The sequence below is a fragment of the Rhincodon typus genome, chromosome 36 (genome assembly GCF_021869965.1).
Source record: "Rhincodon typus isolate 14 chromosome 36, sRhiTyp1.1, whole genome shotgun sequence".
Taxonomy (NCBI): domain Eukaryota; kingdom Metazoa; phylum Chordata; class Chondrichthyes; order Orectolobiformes; family Rhincodontidae; genus Rhincodon; species Rhincodon typus.
Genome location: NC_063367.1, coordinates 7,999,686 through 8,000,141, shown reverse-complemented (window position 1 = coordinate 8,000,141; position 456 = coordinate 7,999,686). Strand labels below are relative to the sequence as shown.

The following is a 456-nucleotide window of genomic DNA, read 5'->3' as shown; positions in this document are numbered from 1 at the left end:
TGCTGCTTGGCCTGCTGTGTTCATCCAGCTCTACACCTTGTTATCTCCAGGACATTAGCTGAGCTTCTGGATTAATAGTCTAGGGATAACACAACTAGGCCATCGCCTCCCTTCTATTGTTGACCATGGCTGTTTTTTCCACACCCGCTAAGGGAGCTCATGGCCTCTAAGGGATATAAACTGTGCTGTTTTCCTTTTTGGACCTTTCGCATTGACTTTCTGTTCTTTACCCATAAACAGTTTTGCCCAGTTTATGGTGGATAGTCTCTGCCTTATCCCATGGAAGACAAACTTTCCAAATCTAGCATCACATAACAGTTTGTGTTTCTCTGTTTCAAAGTCTCCCTACAATTGGATCCTTTTATGATGACGATTATATCAATGCTCACACATTATGTAATTTTTAACTGATCCTGGCTTATCATTCATTCCCAAATCTAATGTGACCAGCTCCCT

At 41.9% G+C, this 456-nt stretch overlaps 1 protein-coding gene across 1 annotated transcript in view; it reads right to left on the bottom strand.

Annotated features, from left to right (window-relative positions):
- The window catches only part of LOC125487077 (intermembrane lipid transfer protein VPS13C-like), a 26,225-nt gene that overhangs the window by 24,853 nt on the left and 916 nt on the right, over window positions 1-456 (bottom strand). Inside the window, exon 2 of the mRNA XM_048617032.1 lies at window positions 231-345. Within this exon, the coding sequence (XP_048472989.1) occupies window positions 231-345 (115 nt within the window). The remainder of the gene's footprint in view (window positions 1-230; window positions 346-456) is intronic.